The 19018-nt window shown below is 43.0% G+C and overlaps 1 protein-coding gene across 1 annotated transcript in view; it reads left to right on the top strand.

Annotated features, from left to right (window-relative positions):
* LOC121540458 (collagen alpha-1(XXIV) chain) overlaps window positions 1-19018 on the top strand; it is a gene marked incomplete at its 5' end in the record, with an annotated part of 76042 nt that overhangs the window by 35013 nt on the left and 22011 nt on the right. Inside the window, 10 exons of the mRNA XM_045213605.1 lie at window positions 612-665; window positions 4730-4837; window positions 13711-13818; window positions 14000-14107; window positions 15223-15276; window positions 15441-15503; window positions 15596-15649; window positions 16312-16347; window positions 17520-17555; window positions 17912-17938. Of these exons, the coding sequence (XP_045069540.1) occupies window positions 612-665; window positions 4730-4837; window positions 13711-13818; window positions 14000-14107; window positions 15223-15276; window positions 15441-15503; window positions 15596-15649; window positions 16312-16347; window positions 17520-17555; window positions 17912-17938 (648 nt within the window). The remainder of the gene's footprint in view (window positions 1-611; window positions 666-4729; window positions 4838-13710; window positions 13819-13999; window positions 14108-15222; window positions 15277-15440; window positions 15504-15595; window positions 15650-16311; window positions 16348-17519; window positions 17556-17911; window positions 17939-19018) is intronic.

The following is a 19018-nucleotide window of genomic DNA, read 5'->3' as shown; positions in this document are numbered from 1 at the left end:
GAATATGATTATTTGTTATATAATGTACAAGTATATGATTCTTTGATCTACATTTTTTCTAACACAAGCTGAGTTATCTACATACTGTACCCAGTTCTAAACAGCTTTGTCTTGTTAAGACATGTGAGTTGGCCTATTTGTCTGTTTTATCAGATTGAGTTGATACTGTATAGAGAGGATTTCTGTGAATGTATTCGCCTTGGCGTGGAGTTTTGAACAGAGCCTGAATGTTGTCTTCACATATTGAGGGCAAGTTAGGCCTTCTTATAAATATATACCTTACTAGAGTAACACAAGACTAGAGGTCCATGAGCACTACACAGAACTGTATATGTATACGTCCATTTAGTCTGCAGTAAAGAACTAAGCCTAAAGTAATCACACTATACACATCTGTGCTTCAACCAGGACATCTAGTATTAAAGACAAAATATTGTGTGGTGAAACAATAGTTTTTTTTTAAGGATTTGTTTTTATTGGTAACTAAATCATTGGAATGTGTGCGTATATCTTTGTGAATGTGTGTGTGTGTGTGTGTGTGTGTGTCTGTGTGTATCTGTCTATGTGAATGTGTATATTATTAGATTGTGTGTCTGTGTGTGTTTTTACAGGGCTTAGAAGGAAAGAAAGGAGCGAGGGGGCTGACTGGGACCTCTGGTGTTGAAGTAAGTATCACATCACCACAATGCAGAGTGGACAAAGAGTGAAGACTGAAGGAGAGAGAGGGAGATGAGAGAGATGTAGAGAGGTACAGAGGGAGGAAAGAGATATACTGAACCGTACATTCTGTACTACAGTACTACAACAAACAAACCCAACACAATATGTTATGTGGAGAGGACATTTACATCGTTATGGACTGCTTTGTATGTGGGAGAAACAGGGTGAGAGAAGCGGAGAGAGCGAGAGAGAGAGAGAGTGAAAGAGCAAGAGAGAAACAGGGAAGGAGTGAATATGGGGGGAGGTCGTGGAGTGATGGAAACAACACAGAAAGAGTTATTGCAGAGAACATGCTGAGTGATGGTATTTACAGAGCACTCCATAACAATGTCCAGAACATATACTCTCCATGAAATGACATTTCATTGGGTTTGTTTTGTGGAAGTGGCAGGACAGAATATTCAGTGTAGTATATAGTCAATATGTACAACATTAGAATACGGCAATAGGTTAAGGTCAAAATGAACTTCCCTTTATTTTCCATAAAACTGTTATAGATCCCAGTCCATCACTGCCAGTCAGGAATGCATCTCTTTATTCAAGATGTCCCTGAATGTAGATTTACAGTGAGGGAAAAAAGTATTTCATCCCCTGCTGATTTTTTACGTTTGCCCACTGACAAAGAAATGATCAGTCTATCATTTTAATGGTAGGTTTATTTGAACAGTGAGAGACAGAATAACAACAAAGAAATCCAGAAAAACACATGTCAAAAGTGTTATAAATTGATTTGCATTTTAAAGAGGGAAATAAGTATTTGACCCCTCTGCAAAACATGACTTAGTACTTGGTGGCAAAACCCTTGTTGGCAATCACAGAGGTCAGACGTTTCTTGTAGTTGGCCACCAGGTTTGCACACATCTCAGGAGGGATTTTGTCCCACTCCTCTTTGCAGATCTTCTCCAAGTCATTAAGGTTTCGAGGCTGACGTTTGGCAACTCGAACCTTCAGCTCCCTCCACAGATTTTCTATGGGATTAAGGTCTGGAGACTGGCTAGGCCACTCCAGGACCTTAATGTGCCTCTTCTTGAGCCACTCCTTTGTTGCCTTGGCCGTGTGTTTTGGGTCATTGTCATGCTGGAATACCCATCCACGACCCATTTTCAATGCCCTGGCTGAGAGAAGGAGGTTCTCACCCAAGATTTGACGGTACATGGCCCCGTCCATCGTCCCTTTGATGCGGTGAAGTTGTCCTGTCCCCTTAGCAGAAAAACACCCCCAAAGCATAATGTTTCCACCTCCATGTTTGACGTTGGGGATGGTGTTCTTGGGGTCATATGCAGCATTCCTCCACCTCCAAACACGGCGAGTTGAGTTGATGCCAAAGAGCTCCATTTTGGTCTCATCTGACCACAACACTTTCAGCCAGTTCTCCTCTGAATCATTCAGATGTTCATTGGCAAACTTCAGACAGGCATGTATATGTGCTTTCTTGAGCAGGGGGACCTTGCGGGCGCTGCAGGATTTCAGTCCATCACGGCGTAGTGGTCCGAGCTGCCTTGAGATCATTGACAAGATCCTCCCATGTAGTTCTGGGCTGATTCCTCACCGTTCTCATGATCATTGCAACTCCACAAGGTGAGATCTTGCATGGAGCCCCAGGCCGAGGGAGATTGACAGTTCATTTGTGTTTCTTCCATTTGCGAATAATCGCACCAACTGTTGTCACCTTCTCACCAAGCTGCTTGGCGATGGTCTTGTAGCCCATTCCAGCCTTGTGTAGGTCTACAATCTTGTCCCTGACATCCTTGGAGAGCTCTTTGGTCTTAGCCATGGTGGAGAGTTTGGAATCTGATTGATTGATTGCTTCTGTGGAAAGGTGTCTTTTATACAGGTAACAAACTGAGATTAGGAGCACTCCCTTTAAGAGTGTGCTCCTAATCTCAGTTTGTTACTTGTATAAAAGATACCTGGGAGCCAGAAATCTTTCTGATTGAGAGGGGGTCAAATACTTATTTCCCTCTTTAAAATGCAAATCAATTTATAACAGTTTTGACATGCGTTTTTCTGGATTTTTTTGTTGTTATTCTGTCTCTCACTGTTCAAATAAACCTACCATTAAAATGATAGACTGGTAATTTCTTTGTCAGTGGGCAAACGTACAAAATCTGCAGGGGATCAAATACTTTTTTCCCTCACTGTATATGCAGCCAATTAATGGGGAGGAGGCAGTGGGGGGACTGGGAAAGGTTGGGAGATGAGAGGGGTAGTGTATTGTAGCGTTGCGTAGGTGGTTGGATCAACTGCACTACAGTGAAAAGTGACCTTGTCTGGCTAAGACCTGAATATTCAGGTTAGCTCCCATAGCTAATGCCTTTACAGTGTCTTGCAAAAGTATTCATCCCCCTTGGCGTTTTTCCTATTTTGTTGCATTACAACCTGTAATTTAAATTGATTTTTATTTGGATTTCATGTAATGGACATACACAAAATAGTCAAAATTGTGAAGTGAAATGAGAAAAATAAACTTGTTTCAAAAAAATTTAAAAAAATAATAACGGAAAGGTAGGGCATGCATATGTATTCAGCCCCTTTGCTATGAAGCCCCAAAATAAGATCTGGTACAACCAATTACCTTCAGAAGTCACATAATTAGTTAAATAAAGTCCACCTGTGTGCAATCTAAGTGTCACATGATCTGTCACATGATCTCAGTATATATAAACCTGTTCTGAAAGGCCCCAGAGTCTGCAACACCACTAAGCAAGGGGCACCACCAAGCAAGCGGCACCATGAAGACTAAGGAGCTCTCCAAACAGGTCAGGGACAAAGTTGTGTAGAAGTACAGATCAGGAATGGGTTATAAAAAAATATCCACAACTTTTAACATCCCACGGAGCACCATTGAATCCATTATTTAAAAATTGAAAGAATATGGCACCACAACAAACCTGCCAAGAGAGGGCCGCCCACCAAAACTCACGGACCAGGCAAGGAGGGCATTAATCAGAGATGCAACAAAGAGACCAAAGATAACCCTGAAGGAGCTGCAAAGCTCCACAGTAGAGATTGGAGTATCTGTCCATAGGACCACTTTAAGCCGTACACTCCACAGAGCTGGGCTTTACGGAAGAGTGGCCAGAAAAAAGCCATTGCTTAAAGACGTTTTGGTGTTCGCCAAAAGGCATGTGGGAGACTCCCCAAACATATGGAAGAAGGTACTCTGGTCAGATGAGACTAAAATTGAGCTTTTTGGCCATCAAGGAAAACGCTATGTCTGGCGCAAACCCAACACCTCTCATCACCCCGAGAACACCATCCCCACAGTGAAGCATGGTGGTGGCAGCATCATGCTGTGGGGATGTTTTTCATCGGCAGGGACTGGGAAACTGGTCAGAATTGAAGGAATGATGGATGGCACGAAATACAGGCAAATTCTTGAGGGAAACCTGTTTCAGTCTTCCAGAGATTTGAGACTGGGACAGAGGTTCACCTTCCAGCAGGACAATGACCGTAAGCATACTGCTAAAGCAACACTTGAGTGGTTTAAATGGAAACATTTAAATGTCTTGGAATGGCCTAGTCACAGCCCAGCCCTCAATCCAATTGAGACTCTGTGGTATGACTTAAAGATTGCTGTACACCAGCGGAACCCATCCAACATGAAGGAGCTGGAGCAGTTTTGCCTTGAAGAATGGGCAAAAATCCCAGTGGCTAGATGTGCCAAGCTTATAGAGACATACCCCAAGAGACTTGCAGCTGTAATTGCTGCAAAAGGTGGCTCTACAAAGTATTGACTTTGGGGGGGGTGAATAGTTATGCACGCTCAAGTTTTCTGTTTTTTTTCTTGTTTGTTTCACACACAAAAAATATTTTGCATCTTCAAAGTGGTAGGCATGTTGTGTAAATCAAATGATACAAACCCCCCAAAAAAACAATTTTAATTCCAGGTTGTAAGGCAACATAACAGGAAAAATGCCAAGGGGGGTGAATACTTTCGCAAGCCACTGTACAAGTATTTCCATGGAGACTTGACAGATTGAGTCTGATATTGTTTTGTATTTCCTAGGGTGCCGTTGGTTTACCTGGACCCAGAGGCATGGAGGGATACGCTGGGCGTGACGGCGCCTCAGGACTTGTTGGGTTACCAGGATTTCCAGGGAAGGCTGGGCGACAGGTAGGCATCATATCCCAACAAGATCTCATAGTTTCCCTTCGAAATTCAACATATTATGGGTGAACGTCTATTTTTGACGCATTCGTTCCACATGTTTACAGGGTTAATTCTGCTTGGTTACAGGGTTAAAACAGAAACAACTCAAAGGGTTAAGTTTAATTTCGAGTGGTTACGGTTAGGGCTATGGTTTGGGGAAGGTTTAAAACAAAATAATAAAACATTTCACGCTATTACCATCAGGTATTTCTCAGTATTCTTACGGCTTGCTAGAACATTGTGAACTGCCGTAGCGCAGTGGTCTAAACAGCATACTCTGGCTCCGCGCATCAAGAATTCGCTACTGTCAATGGGGCTGATGTGGATGCGGTGTCGGAGTCAGGCGCAGGACACAGAAGCTCAGTCAAACAGACTTTACTAGTCAAATATACAATACAAAAATAAACGGGCCTCAAACACTGGAGGCGAGCGATTACGCAAGCAGTGCGTAAAACACTAACTAAATGAGTACAAAACTCTGACATCAACGGACAGGTGACAACAACACACAAACTCACATACACAAAGCAGAAAACTTATAGGACACATAATTAGACACAAACGGACACAGGTGCAACAGACAGACCAAACCCAACAAACATCGAAACATCCAACGGTGGTAGCTAGTACTCCGGGGACGACGAACGCCAAAGCCTGCCCGAGCAAGGAGGAGGAGCAGCCTCGGCAGAATCCGTGACAGCAACCAGTGCTGGGCAAACATTGAAAAATAATTCAGGTGAGCGCAGGGGAATGCATATATCGAAGTTCTCGGGACCTTTTCAAATGTCCAAAGTCGCAGTCTATTTCTAGTGATCAGTCTACATATCCTGTCCCTCAAACACATACACCAGTCGAGGCTGGTGGGAGGAGCTATAGGAGAACAGGCTCATTGTAATGGCTGGAACTTCATTCAATGGCGCCGGAGGGGACGGCTGCCGTTTTATGGACTCTTAACTAACCATGCTATTTTGTGTGTTTTTTTGGTAAGCATTTCACTGTAAGTTCTACACCTGTTGTATTCGGCGAATGTGACAAATAAGATTTGATTTGATTTGAATGGAATATATGGAACGGGGTCAAACATATGGTTTCCATATGTTTGATACCGTTCCATTAATTCCATTCCAGCCATTACAATGAGCCCGTCCTCCTATAGTTCCCCCCACCAGCCTCCTCTGACACACACACACACACATATATATATATATATATATATATATATATATATATATACAGTGGGGAAAAAAAGTATTTAGTCAGCCACCAATTGTGCAAGTTCTCCCACTTAAAAAGATGAGAGAGGCCTGTAATTTTCATCATAGGTACACGTCAACTATGACAGACAAATTGAGAAGAAAAATCCAGAAAATCACATTGTAGGATTTTTAATGAATTTATTTGCAAATTATGGTGGAAAATAAGTATTTGGTCACCTACAAACAAGCAAGATTTCTGGCTCTCACAGACCTGTAACTTCTTCTTTAAGAGGCTCCTCTGTCCTCCACTCGTTACCTGTATTAATGGCACATGTTTGAACTTGTTATCAGTATAAAAGACACCTGTCCACAACCTCAAACAGTCACACTCCAAACTCCACTATGGCCAAGACCAAAGAGCTGTCAAAGGACACCAGAAACAAAATTGTAGATCTGCACCAGGCTGGGAAGACTGAATCTGCAAAGGTAAGCAGCTTGGTTTGAAGAAATCAACTGTGGGAGCAATTATTAGGAAATGGAACACATACAAGACCACTGATAATCTCCCTCGATCTGGGGCTCCACGCAAGATCTCACCCCCGTGGGGTCAAAATGATCACAAGAACGGTGAGCAAAAATCCCAGAACCACACGGGGGGACCTAGTGAATGACCTGCAGAGAGCTGGGACCAAAGTAACAAAGCCTACCATCAGTAACACACTACGCCGCCAGGGACTCAAATCATGCAGTGCCAGACGTGTCCCCCTGCTTAAGCCAGTACATGTCCAGGCCCGTCTGAAGTTTGCTAGAGTGCATTTGGATGATCCAGAAGAGGATTGGGAGAATGTCATATGGTCAGATGAAACCAAAATATAACTTTTTGGTAAAAACTCAACTCGTCGTGTTTGGAGGACAAAGAATGCTGAGTTGCATCCAAAGAACACCATACCTACTGTGAAGCATGGGGGTGGAAACATCATGCTTTGGGGCTGTTTTTTCTGCAAAGGGACCAGGACGACTGATCCGTGTAAAGGAAAGAATGAATGGGGCCATGTATCGTGAGATTTTGAGTGAAAACCTCCTTCCATCAGCAAGGGCATTGAAGATGAAATGTGGCTGGGTCTTTCAGCATGACAATGATCCCAAACACACTGCCCGGGCAACGAAGGAGTGGCTTCGTAAGAAGCATTTCAAGGTCCTGGAGTGGCATAGCCAGTCTCCAGATCTCAACCCCATAGAAAATCTTTGGAGGGAGTTGAAAGTCTGTGTTGCCCAGCGACAGCCCCAAAACATCACTGCTCTAGAGGAGATCTGCATGGAGGAATGGGCCAAAATACCAGCAACAGTGTGTGAAAACCTTGTGAAGACTTACAGAAAACGTTTGACCTGTGTCATTGCCAACAAAGTGTTTATAACAAAGGATTGAGAAACTTTTGTTATTGACCAAATACTTACTTTCCACCATAATTTGCAAATAAATTCATAAAAAATCCTACAATGTCATTTTTTCTGTCATAGTTGACGTGTACCTATGATGAAAATTACAGGCCTCTCTCATCTTTTTAAGTGGGAGAACTTGCACAATTGGTGGCTGACTAAATACTTTTTTTCCCCACTGTATACAGTGCTATGAAAAAGTATTTTTCCCCTTTCAATTTTTCTCTACTTTTGCATATTTGTGATACTGAATGTTATCAGATCTTCAACCAAAACCTAATATTAGATAAAGGGAACGTAAGTGAACAAATAACACAACAATTACATATTTATTTCATTTATTTCATAAACAAAGTTATGCAACACCCAATTCCCCTGTGTGAAAAAGTAATTGCCCCCTTACACTCAATAACTGGTTGTGCCACCTTTAGCTGCAATGACTCCAACCAAATGCTTCCTGTAGTTGTTGATCAGTCTCTCATGTCGCTGTGGAGGAATTTTTGCCCACTCTTCCATGCAGAACTGCTTTAACTCAGTGACGTGTGGGTTTTCAAGCATGAACTGCTCGTTTCAAGTCCTGCCACAACATCTCAATTGGGATTAGGTCTGGACTTTGACTAGGCCATTCCAAAACTTCCAATTTGTTGCTTTTTAGCAATTTTCATGTAGACTTGATTGTGTGTTTTGGATCATTGTCTTGCTGGATGACCCAGCTGCGCTTCAGCTTCAGCTCACAGACGGATGGTCTGACATTCTCCTGTAGAATTCTCTGATACAGAGCAGAATTCATGGTTCCTTCTATGAAGGCAAGTCGTCCAGATCCTGAGGCAGCAAAGCATCCCCAAACCATCACACCACCACCACCATGCTTGACCTTTGGTATGATGTTCTTACTGTGGAATGCAGAGTTTGGTTTTCGCCAGGCATTACTGGAACCATGTCGTCCAAAATGTTATTCTTTTGAATCATCTGTCCATAGAACATTCTTCCAAGAGTCTTGATGATCATCCAGGTGCTTTTTAGCAAACTTGAGTCAACTTTTTGGACAAGATGGGTCCCATTATGCCTGGCGAAAACCAAACACTGCATTCCACAGTAAGAACATCGTTTTTCAACCACTCCACAAATTTATTTTTAACAAACTATAGTTTTGGCAAGTCTGTTAGGACATCTACTTTGTGCATGACACAAGTAATTTTTCCAACAATTGTTTACAGACAGATTATTTCACTTATAATTCACTGTATCACAATTCCAGTGGGTCAGAAGTTTACATACACTAAGTTGACTGTGCCTTTAAACAGCTTGGAAAATTCCTGAAAATGATGTCATGGCTTTAGAAGCTTCTGATAGGCTAATTGACATCATTTGAGTCAATTGGAGGTGTACCTGTGGATGTATGTCAAGGCCTACCTTCAAACTCAGTGCCTCTTTGCTTGACATCATGGGAAAATCAAAATAAATCAGCCAAGACCTCAGAAAAGAAATTGTAGACCTCCACAAGTCTGGTTCATCCTTGGGAGCAATTTCCAAATGCCTGAAGGTTCCACGTTCATCTGTACAAGCAATAGTACGCAAGTATAAACACCACGGGACCACGCAGCCGTCATACCGCTCAGGAAGGAGACACATTCTGTCTCCTAGAGATTAACGTACTTTGGTGCGAAAAGTGCAAATCAATCCCAGAACAACAGCAAATAACCTTGTGAAGATGCTGGAGGAAACAGGTACAAAAGTATCTATATCCACAGTAAAACGAGTCCTATATCAATATAACCTGAAAGGCCGCTCAGCAAGGAAGAAGCCACTGCTCCAAAACCGTCATAAAAAAGCCAGACTTCGGTTTGCAACTGCACATGGGGACAAAGATCGTACTTTATGGAGAAATGTCCTCTGGTCTGATGAAACAAAAATATAACTGTTTGGCCATAATGACCATCGTTATGTTTGGAGGAAAAAGGGGGTGGCTTGCAAGCCGAAGAACACCATCCCAACCGTGAAGCACGGGGGTGGCAGCATCATGCTGTGGGGGTGCTTTGCTGCAGGTGGGACTGGTGCACTTCACAAAATAGATGGCGCCATGAGGAAGGAAAATTATGTGTATATATTGAAGCAACATCTCAAGACATCAGTCAGGAAGTTAAAGCTTGGTCGCAAATGGGTCTTCCAAATGGACAATGACCCCAAGCATACTTACAAAGTTGTGGCAAAATGGCTTAAGGACAACAAAGTCAAGGTATTGGAGTGGCCATCACAAAGCCCTGACATTTACATTTACCTCAATCCTATAGAAAATGTGTGGGCAGAACTGAAAAAGCGTGTGCGAGCAAGGAGGCCTACAAATCTGACTCAGTTACACAAGCTCTGTCAGGAGGAATGGGGCAAAATTCACCCAATTTATTGTTTGAAGCATTTGGAAGGCTACCCGAAACGTTTGACCCAAGTTAAACAATTTAAAGGCAATGCTACCAAATACTAATTGAGCGTTTGTAAACTTCTGACCCACTGGGAATGTGATGAAAGAAATAAAAGCAGAAATAAATCATTCTCTCTACTATTATTCTGACATCTCACATTCTTAAAATAAAGTGGTGATCGTAACTGACCTAAGACAGGGAATTTTTACTAGGATTAAATGTCAGGAATTGTGAAAAACTGAGTTTAAATGTATTTGGCTAAGGTGTATGTAAACTTCCGACTTCAACTGTATATATACACACACACGCGCACACACATACACAGACAGAATGGGGCCCCATAATCTGTCACTGAACCAGAATCTTGACTCTTCAACTTGCCATTCACCAGCTTTTCAAGCTTAATAATGTCAAAATACGTTCAGGATTTAGCAAAGAATGGAGTTTCGCTGAGCAACTATCTTCATTACTGCCGTTAGGGCCGGTATGTACTTCCAAAAAATATATAAATAAAAAGTTACATGCATCTGAGAAAATGGCTTGTCTGGAAAGAATCCATGTGTTGTTTTTGACCAACTCTTCTGCACCTCCAATAAAATAATTCATTACTGCCACTCACAGGTCGGCTGACCCAGCAGCAGGAAAGATTTTGTCACTTACAACAGTGTATGCACGTCATATCAATCTGTTGTTTCACCCGCGCTACACAGAATGCAATAATATTTAATGTAAGTAGATTAAGTAGACAATATAGGGTATGTTTTTACAGCGATTGTATATTTCTAGATTGGCTTTATTTAGTGTATTTTATTTCCATTACTAATATTGCAGGAGGTGCAGAAGAGGTGCGCATGTGCACTTGGTCAAAAACACTATTTTGATTATTTACAGACAAATCATTTTTTCAGTTGGGTATAACTTTTTATTTAGACCTTTTTTGGATGTACATACTGGCCGTAACGGCAGTAATGACAATAGTTGCTCAGCGAAACTCCACTCTTTGGTTATTACCGAACTTATTTTGACATTATTAAGCTTGAAAAGCTGGTGAATGGCAAATTGAATGGCTACTTCCTGAGTTTAAAGTGTCTCCTGTAAACCCAGATTTTGGTTCAATCTGTCCCTAAACAAACACTTGCCCTTTCTATGCTATACAGTAGGTCACAGTAAATCAGGGGATTATTACATTGTGTAACTGAACTTTAAGAGAGACATTCTCTCAGCATGGTTAAATCTCTGTAGCTGACAGTCTGACACGCTGTCTGAATCAGAGTGATGTTTATGATCCACCTTTTAAATTTATTTTGACCTTTTAAGAACCATGCCTCCTTGCTCAAAAACCTCACTTGTCTATTTTTCCTGCCACGTAACACGTAATCACAACACTAGCTATGTCACAGGAAATCTCCAACAAAGGCCAAACTAAAGAATGTACTGAATGAAGTTATGAGATTATCCTGTTACTAAATAGATTAAGACAACACATTATTAATGTGAGTGTGGCTAGACTGCGATCAGGATTGAAAGACTCCTGTAATCCATTAAATCCAAATTTCACAGGAGAAATGTAGCTTTTAATGGCTTCAATATGGCTGACCCTCCCATTCCCATCTTCCCCTCCTTCTGGACCCGTATTCTTTTAGTGTCTCAGAGTAGGAGCACTGATCTAGGATCAGGTCCACCCTGTCCAGTAATTATAATCTAAAAGGCGAAACTGATCCTAGTTCAACACTCCTACTCTCTGAGATGCTTTATGAATACGGGCCCTGCTCCCACCAGCTGTGTTTAAAGTGCTGAAGGATATTCTGCAGAAAATGACTTGTCATTAAATGGCTTATTTGATTTGATTAGATTTCTGTGGTCAGAGCTCAATGGGATTCTTTAGACTAAAGTCTGCAGCCCCGGCAGCCCTGTGTATGCAAGGATTTTATGCATGATGTCCTTTCCCCTGCTCCCCAGACAGCCAGACCGGCTGTGTAGGCCCTTCAGTATTAGCCACCCTGTCTGTCAGTTACATAAGAAGCAGGTCTGGTAGCACAGAGGCAGTTAGGGAGGGAGGTATTTACGGTGAAAACACACAGACTCTCTCACGCAGGGAGGGAGATCCCAGCAGGAAACAGCCAGGGTGATTTTACACACATAGCTACAATACTGTACATGACTGCTTTAGCTACCCTGGAGGGACAGACCTGCCGGAGTGTTTTACGGTACACTCTGTCCCCTTCTTCTTCCTCCTCCTCCTCCTCTACTTGTTCAACTCTTCATCACCATCATCACCATCTTCTTCATCCTCCTCCACTTCTTTCTTCCTTTCCTTCTCCACCTCTTCCTCTCGCTCCATGTCCCTGTTTAGAATTGGTTGAAATGTGTAACCAGTGAAAGGTAACCCTCCTGGTCAGCAGGTGTTTTTGTTGGAGCCTGCTCTCTGTGGGTCTAACCTGTGTCAGACAGAGTCAGGGGAGCCCTTGTCATTAGTGAGAAGTAAGCAGGAGACGAATGAGGACAATAGCATAGACCAGCCTCTGTGTCCCCCTGACCTGACCACCATCCCCCAGACCTAGTATCTTCTTACTGACTAAACAGTCTGACCACTAACTATCTATCACTCTGTCTCTCTCTGTCTCCTTCTGTCTCTTTCTCCTCTCTGCCACTCTGTCTCTCTCACTCAGTCTCCCATACCTCCTTGCTCAAAAACCTCTCACCTCGTATTTCCCTCATTAATTCCACTGGGTGCAGGTAGGACATTAGTTGCTCTGTTAACACTCAAGCCTCTTAGCCAGAGTAGTAATACTAAAAACAGTGAGGTTTATATATTACATTTATTTGACATTTGACCAAATGCAGGTGGGTTAACATGTCTGGTTAAGAAAGAACAATGTGGTTCTCAGACCAAAGCCCTTACTGTGCAGCAGGATGGGACCTTATTGTCCATGTGTCTCACTTGAGTGGGTAGTGTATGAATAAGTGTGTGTGGACATGCCATGTCCTGAGTATCCAGGCCAGAGTTGATTAAATCTCTCACTGATCTGATAAACGAGACAATTACATTACCTCTCCTTATGCAAGACCAGGGATTGAGGTTCTACCAACAAATCTAGACCTCTGTAATTCCAAACCACTTCCTCCTGCCGTTTTGGAGGGATACTTTTTTCTCTCAGCGTTTGGCAGTGTCATGAGTTATCCTCGCGCCTCACAGCTGGCGATCGAGCCAGGAACAGTAGCTGCTGTACATGCAGCCAGCGCTGGGCCACCACTGGCCTGCAGAAGGAACGGGAAACGACTGTGGTTGCCGGCAGCTCAGTGCGTTATAACAGTTCAACAACAGTCAGTCATTTTTATGGATGTTTTAGAAGCAAATTGTCAGGAAAGATTATGAGTGTGAAGACCTACTTAAGTGCTACTGTTTAGAGATCTGACTGTTGAAGTCAATGTCTGACTGTCAAAGTTCATGTCTGACCGTCAAATTCAATGTCTCACTGTCAAAGCCAATGGCTGACCGTCAAATAAATGTCTGACTGTCAAAGTCAATGTCTCTTTTCAGACACAGACAGACAAGTTGAATTTATTTCAGGACTGATCAATATTGTATTCGTGAAGTATTTATTAGACTTTTCAAATACAGAACCTGGCCCATGAATCAGTGCTGATTTAAATGTCACTGTTACTTGGTCACTGGCTACACATACCATTTGTTTAGCAGTCTTTTTCATGCTTTCCTTACAGCATGTCAACGAGTTTAAATTTGATGTGCCCATGTTGACTGTCTCTCTGTGCCTTCTTTCTTCAGGGTCAGCGGGGCACCGTGGGGCAAGAGGGGGCAGCAGGACTATCTGGTCCCAGGGGGGGACTTGGTCTGCCTGGGTTGATCGGAGAGAGGGGGCCTGTTGGAGAGAAGGTACCAGTACCATCGTATAAGTACCATTGTACCAGTACCATCGTATCACCCCACACCCTGTTACCTCCCACCCCATGACCCCTCACCATCAACCTTACAGTTCTACTCTAGCCCCAGATCAGACCAGGCCTACCTTCTACCCTATAACCTCTGACCCCTGACCCCTATGTGCTGTTTCCAGGGGGAGCTTGGCTTGTCAGGAGAGAGGGGAACCCCAGGAATCAAAGGCATGGAGGGGTCGTCCGGAGACCAAGGCAGAATAGGGGACCCAGGACTCAAAGGACAACCAGTGAGTGCTCCCCGTCCAACCTGCCATTTTAGAATATCGCCAACTGTCCTCTAACTGGTCACAGGTTGTTAAAAGATTCATATATTTCACATCAACAGCTCACCAAAGGTTTAAGCAATGTGTTGAGGTACTATATCACAGAGGGTTGGTTTGTTATGTACCTGTTTGTCACTAATTTAAAGATAAACTCATAAAAAGGCGTTTAGTTTTGCCCTAGAAATGGGTTAATAACACTATCACGTACATTCTTTATTACCTGGAAGCTCTATATATAGCTGTAGGTGCTTAGGTTTTCCACCCGAGTCGAGTTACAAATGATCGGGGTGAGACAAGGAATGGAAACATTCCGCTTGGCAAGGCCGGCTTATGTAAGACTTACCAGACTCTCACTCCAGGGACCAGAAAACAAGGTGCTCCATTTTTCTTATATCTCTTGCCACAAAAAACACCCTCCATCACTCCCGCTTCCCTCCATCCCTCCCTACATCTCTCTTTCGCGCCACCACCTCCATTGCTGCTGGTGAAATAGAGACCTGGTTCAAGCCCCTACGGTTGGATCACCTTACCTTGCATATTTCAGGGAAGAGAGTTTCAAGGCCAAAGCACTGGGTTAGAGAAAATGGACCAGGCTGAAGGATGTGGATGATTGAACTGTGCAAACACAGAGCTTCTTTTGCCACTGCTGAGGAAAGATAGACAGACAGACAGACTGACAGACATAAGGGTGGCTCAGACAGTTAGGCCCCAATGTACTACTGTCTACAGTAAGACCGAGTCTTTGAGCCCCAGTTTTTGTGTGCAGGATCTGCGGGTTCCTTGGAGTTAGACAGGGTAATGGATGAGAGGGCAACCAGAGACCAAAACAGAGACCAGACCCTGTCTGGAACACATAGCAGGGAGGGGGGTTATGATGAGGGGAAACATAAACTAGGTTAAATGATTTCATAACATGGCATACAAACTCTACAGTGCACACTACATTTTTGAGGCGACAAGAGGTTTGTACAGTTATCAGAGCGATTTGTGTTGCAGTGAGAGTGTGTTTGTCTTTTGGTTCTATGTTGGTATTGTGGTTCAGTTATATCAGAGTGTGTGTTTGTTTCTCTGGCCTGCAGGGGGAGTCGGGAGACCTGGGGATGGTCGGCTTCACTGGGTTTCCAGGACCTAAGGTAAGTCAGAGGCTCTGAGAGATCACCACAGACATTGATCACTCTTGCCTGCTCTCAATGAGCTATTCTACGCCCTCCATGGACAATTAAAAAGGGTTGTTATAATCATGATCAATTAGCAGTGATCAATCAAATCAAATGACTGTGTTCTGGGTTTTTCATAGGGGCCAAATGGAGATTTGGGTTTCAAAGGCATACCTGGTCCTAAAGGTCCTCTTGGCATTCTGGTAAGTACAGAATTGGCACTTACTTACTGTTGCAATACATTATGTATAAAAATGGTGTGTGTGCTGATCTCTCCTCTATGTGTCTGTTTCAGGGTTTCAGTGGACCTGTTGGCCCAGAAGGGATGATTGGCCCAATGGGGAAACCTGTAGGTCCAGTGTGTGTGTGTGAGCAGGTGTCCATGTGTGTGCTTGTGCATGTCTATCTGCCAATTTTACTCTATACACAGTGACTGCATGTGAGAGAGAGCGTGTGTGTGTGTGTGTGTTCAGGTTGAATGGTCCAGTTTAAGATCGGGCACTATCCCTTCTCTGTCTTGGTGTGTTGCTATAACTGTCCATAACTGTCAGGCCAAAATATACCAAGATTAATTGATAAGCCACGCTGTTGTCAAAGTCAGACATTTTTCTAGACTAGAGAGAGAGTGTGTGTATTCATGACTCCTCAGCCATAAACTATAAATCAATCAAGTTCAAACCTCAAGCGTTCATTTCCATTATTTTTATGTGATCTGTCCAATCTAGTCACACTTACCTGGTGGTGTGTTACAAGTCTGTTACTTGTGTTTATATGAAGGGCATTATACTGTAGGAATTAAATAGTTAGAAGAACTGATCCATTCATGGAAGGATCTGGACAAATTGTCCCAAGACAGAGTGGATAACATTTATGGATGACCTACTGTATGCTGCTCAGGTCAAGTATACTGTTGAAGACCTGCATGGAATGGAGGGCTACCCAGAGAGAATAGGGTACCTGTGCTTTGAAAAGGAACCAGTGTATTTAAAAGTCGTATTTTCTCTTTCAAAGGGGCCGAGGGGGCCAAAGGGAAGCCATGGGGAAATGGTGAGATCTGATTTTAATACTTTACATTTCTGCGTAGTTATATAATCCATTGGAGAGAAAGCAGTCTATGCTACACTCAGTAGGCATTAGGAAAACCACAAGGTAATGTCAAGTACAGCGTAGGTGTTTAAACTATAAACTAAAGATGACACCTCCTGTACAGTATGTGTGTCTAGACCCCTGTAGCTCAGTTGGTAGAGCATGGCGCTTGCAACGCCAGGGTTGTGGGTTCGTTTCCCACGGGGGGCCAGTATGAAAATGTATGCACTCACTAACTGTAAGTCGCTCTGGATAAGAGCGTCTGCTAAATTACTAAAATGTAAATGTAGACAAATGACTCCATTAGTTCCGTGACCTTGCCTGGGTAGACTCATGGTGAAAGCAGAGTGATTTCCAGTACACAGTGGGCCATGCGTGGGGCCTTACTGTACTTTCTGCGTCTCATGTAAACAGTGAGCAGGAAATGCTGTGTCATAATGTTAGCGCAATGATCTTCTGTGGGGGTTACTGTATATACTGTTCTCTATCACGGCTCCCACTCTGCTGTGTAAACTGTTTTAAGCTTCTCAGACTCATAGACAGTTACACACACAGTAGAGACACACACACACACACACACACACACACATACACACACACTAATAAGAACCAGCTGCCTACAGAAGGCTGCTGCTGCTGCTGCTGTTGTAGTGATGTGGTGTCAGTTCCCTGATCAGCCAGTGGGGGCTATAGAGCTCCGTTACAGTAACACAAACAGAGCCCTCAACAGACAAAACCCCTACTATTGACTGCAGCTCTTCAGCTCTTCTGACTGTACTGTATGATTATGATAGGATTTGTTTAAAACAGGTATATTATATAAAATGTATAATGTTTATATCAACATATATTCAAAATCGCTGTAGCTCAACTGGTAGAGCACGGCGCTTGTAACGCCAAGGTAGTGGGTTCGATCCCCGGGACCACCCATACACAAAAATGTATGCACGCATGACTGTAAGTCGCTTTGGATAAAAGCGTCTGCTAAATGGCATATTATTATTATTATTATTATTATTATTAATATTTGTGTGAATTTTAGAGAGTACTGCAGGTGCATCAGATATGCTAAACATTGTGTTGTCATTGCTTGGACGCCATTGTAACACAATGATGTTGTGTTTGTTTCTCAGGGACCCCAGGGACCACAGGGACAACCAGGGCCCAGAGTAAGTTTTCCCCTCCCATTACTATGTCCTAACCTCTCTTCATGAGAGGGGCAGCGGTAGCCTTGAGGTTAGAGAGGTGGGCCAGTAGCTGTAGGATTGACGGATTGAACCCCCAAGCTGCCTGTGGGGAAATCTGCAGGGAGGGATCCAGCAGCCAGCGGGTTACCAGCTTCAATATCCCTTTATACTACCTATTGGAGTTGTGTCCTTGAGCAAGGCACTTTATCCCTAAGTGCTCCAGAGGCACTGCCCTACTACCTTCAGTTACTTGACAGTTCTATGGTTTATTGTCTTGTAAAGACATATCTCTTTATTTAGTGTTTATGACAAAATACTGTCTGTGTTCTCTCTCCCAGGGTCTCCCAGGTGCTCCTGGCCAGGCCGTAAGTATCCTGTTTGATTCACAGATAGTCATTCAATTACATCATCTTAATAGATCATTTATCTTTGTCTTTGTTTGGAACATACTGTTTAACCATTGTATAGCTGACATCCGTTATGTAAGCTATTTATAGTCAGTTATAAACACTCAAGACAACGTTTTTAGATTGACTTTATATCACCCAAACACCACTGTTCCAGTTGGTTATGAGTGCTCTTGTTTGATTAAAAGTGGTCATGTAGAGATTAGAGGAGAGGTCAGGTGTGGGTGTGTGGGGGCAGTTGCACTGAAGTTGCCAGACCTCATTGCCAGTAAGACTGCAGGAGGGATTTAGCTGGTTTAGAGAGAATAGCGGGAAGACAGGATAGGGAAAGGGCAAGGTTATCTCGCTGGGTTTTACACAGAATCTGGCCAACAGAAATCTGGAGTGGGCCAAATATCCTCGCCCTAGGCATCTCTCTCTCTCTCTCTCTCTCTCTCTCTCTCTCTCTCTCTCTCTCTCTCTCTCTCTCTCTCTCTCTCTCTCTCTCTCTCTCTCTCTCTCTCTCTCTCTCTCTCTCTCTCTCTCTCTCTCTCTCTCTCTCTCTCTCTCTCTCTCTCTCTCTCTCTCTCTCTCTCTCTCTCTCTCTCTCTCTCTCTCTCTCTCTCTCTCTCTCTCTCTCTCTCTCTCTCTCTCCTCTCTCTCTCTCTCTCTCTCTCTCTCTCTCTCTCTCTCTCTCTCTCTCTCTCTCTCTCTCTCTCTCTCTAATAAAATAAAATAAAATAAAATAAATTTTTATTGGTCACATACACGATTTTAGCAGATGTTATTGCGGGTGTAGCGAAATGCATGTATTTCTAGCTCTGACAGTGCAGTAATATCTAACAAGTAATATCTAACAATTTCACAACATATACCCAATACACACAAATCTAAGTAAAGCAATGGAATTAAGAATATATAAATAAATATATGGATGAGCAATGTCAGAGCGGCATAGACTAAGATACAGTAGAATAATATAGAATAGAGTATATACATATGAGATGAGTAATGCAAGATATGTAAACATTATTAAAGTGACGTGTGTTCCATTTATTA

Source organism: Coregonus clupeaformis, unplaced genomic scaffold (assembly GCF_020615455.1).
Source record: "Coregonus clupeaformis isolate EN_2021a unplaced genomic scaffold, ASM2061545v1 scaf0127, whole genome shotgun sequence".
NCBI classification, from domain to species: domain Eukaryota; kingdom Metazoa; phylum Chordata; class Actinopteri; order Salmoniformes; family Salmonidae; genus Coregonus; species Coregonus clupeaformis.
Note: the sequence above shows the minus strand (reverse complement) of the source record. Positions and strands in the feature narration are given on the sequence as shown.